This window comes from Sinocyclocheilus grahami, unplaced genomic scaffold (assembly GCF_001515645.1).
Source record: "Sinocyclocheilus grahami isolate Dianchi unplaced genomic scaffold, SAMN03320097.WGS_v1.1 scaffold200.1, whole genome shotgun sequence".
Taxonomy (NCBI): Eukaryota; Metazoa; Chordata; class Actinopteri; order Cypriniformes; family Cyprinidae; genus Sinocyclocheilus; species Sinocyclocheilus grahami.
Window position 1 is genome coordinate 330,276 of NW_015505379.1, and position 2,352 is coordinate 332,627.

The 2,352-nt window shown below is 37.7% G+C and overlaps 1 protein-coding gene across 1 annotated transcript in view; it reads right to left on the minus strand.

The window, feature by feature from the left end:
• Positions 1 to 2,352, minus strand: part of LOC107595322 (dynein heavy chain 2, axonemal) — a 165,735-nt gene that overhangs the window by 29,582 nt on the left and 133,801 nt on the right. The window contains 4 exon segments of the mRNA XM_016285691.1: positions 79 to 164; positions 562 to 750; positions 1,058 to 1,162; positions 1,250 to 1,382. Coding sequence (XP_016141177.1) covers positions 79 to 164; positions 562 to 750; positions 1,058 to 1,162; positions 1,250 to 1,382 — 513 coding nt within the window.

A 2,352-nucleotide genomic window follows, 5' to 3' on the forward strand; every position in this document is an offset into this window, starting at 1 on the left:
ACCAACTAGAGGGAGCTGTTTGTTGGGGCAAATTGTATGGTAGGGGTCATCGAAATGAGAAGCCGTGCCTGTTTGTACCTGAAGCACTCATGAATCCAGAGGCGGGTGATGCTCTGTTTGGTGTCATGGAAGTCTTTGTGTGCTCGCAATAAACCCTGGAACACCTGCATTGGAGGACATATTGAACATGCACAAAGCCTGAAGTCTAATTTCTTGTTTTTTGTCTGATCAAGCTCAAAAGAAATGCTCTAAGTGTCCTTGCAGTCTCAGATGCTTTCAAAGAGTGTTCTGAAAAGGTGTTATTTTGTACACCATGTATGTGTCTCTGATTAAAAGTGAGAGACAGTATTTTTCGGTCAGTCACTCTTTTCCTCAAACACATCTGAATCGCAGGCTTGTGGTGTTGAAGTGGCAAAGTGAACTGATATGTTTTATTTAATCTTTCTGGAATCAATCGGTCTGAATCAAAGTGATTTTACACTCAGACTGGGTGTACCTAAACCACAGTTTACTCCTTTTCCAGATGAGAGACAATCACACATGACGCATGATGTTAAGTACCTTGGAGATGTCTCTGAGGTTGAAGAGATAATGTATTTTTGCGGGCGTGGGTAAGAAGCGGGTGGTAATGGCGTGGTAGAGCTCCAGGGTGGCCTGAGTCAGAACTCCCCCGATGGGCTTCACATCCTCCTCAAACTCCTGCAGCTTCTGACTGATCGTGGTGCCATAGATGCGCTTTATCTGAGACTCCTGGAGAGAAAAGAAGAGGAGAAAGGAATTACAGGGGCAGATAAAACAGAAGATAAATAGAGCAGATAAGACAAAAGAAGAAAAGTGATTGGTGAGTTTGATGCACAGAAACATTATATTAAACAATCATCTGAGAAAAGAGAGTGCTTCGCTTATAAGGTTTAGACATTATTGCATATATCACTTGCATCAGGTTCACTTTACATGAAGTTGTTACATGCTGTGCGCCAAACGGGAAAGCGTTGCAGTCATATTTCCGTCATAATTCGATCAATTTACACCTAGATTAGAGTCAATCTCTACTCACTGTAGGGAATGTCATGTTGATAAGTTTAAAGCGGCTCTGAAGGCATCCAGGTATCTGAGTCCTCCCTCCACCAGGGGGCCCCATGGCAGCCAGCAGGAAAATGTCCTGCAAATTAAGAGAGAAGACATTTATATACATGCACATCTAAAATATATACTCATATGAAAACAAAATGCACACATAAAGTCTTACCTTGATACACTTGAGGATCTGTTTCTGGCGGTCGTACCAGAAGCCGTAGTCGATCCAGAGGCGAAGCAGCTCCAGAGGCAGCTGAAAGCCAAAGTCGTCCGTGGCGGGCATGTTGAGATCATCCAGGAAAACTCTTAATTATAATAACAAATGATGATGATGATATTTGGAGATTGATGATGATGATGGTAGCGATCTCACCATGTGTTCTAATATTTGCTCGTCAGGTTGGGCCATCTGAGCAATGACTCGGCTCATTACAGATGTGAGCGTGGACTACTAAAATATCACTGATCAACCATACACACACACACACACACACACACACACATACATACACAGAGAGAGCGCTCTGAACATTCTGAAGGTGACTGATATAAAAGTTCTGTGTGTGAGTGTACACTACTGTTCAGTTCGTAGTTGGTAAGATTTTTGTTTTGTTTTGTTTTTGAAATAAATTAATACTTTATTCAGCAAGGATGCATTCAATTAATCAAAAGTGACAGTAAATACATTTATGAAAGATTTGTTTTAATTGGAACTTTCTATTAATCCTTTCTAGAATTCTTACAAAAAATGTAGCAGTTTCCACAGAAACTGTTTTCAATTATAAAAGTTCTGTGTGTGAGTGTACACTACTGTTCAGTTCGTAGTTGGTAAGATTTTTGTTTTGTTTTGTTTTTGAAATAAATTAATACTTTATTCAGCAAGGATGCATTCAATTAATCAAAAGTGACAGTAAATACATTTATGAAAGATTTGTTTTAATTGGAACTTTCTATTAATATTTCCTATTTCTATTTAATAAAAAATGTAGCAGTTTCCACAGAAACTGTTTTCAATATTGATAAGAAGAAATGTTTCTTGAACACCAAATGAGCATTATTAGAATGATTTCTGAAGAATCATGTGACACGGAATACTGGATTATTCAGCTTTGTCATCACAGGAATCAATTACAGTTTACAATATATTAAAATAAAAAAAACTTTATTTTAAATTGTAATACTATTTCATAATATTACCGTTTCTACAATATTTTTGGTCAAATGAATGCACCCCTGATGAGCATACATAAACTTAAAAATAAATAATTAAATATA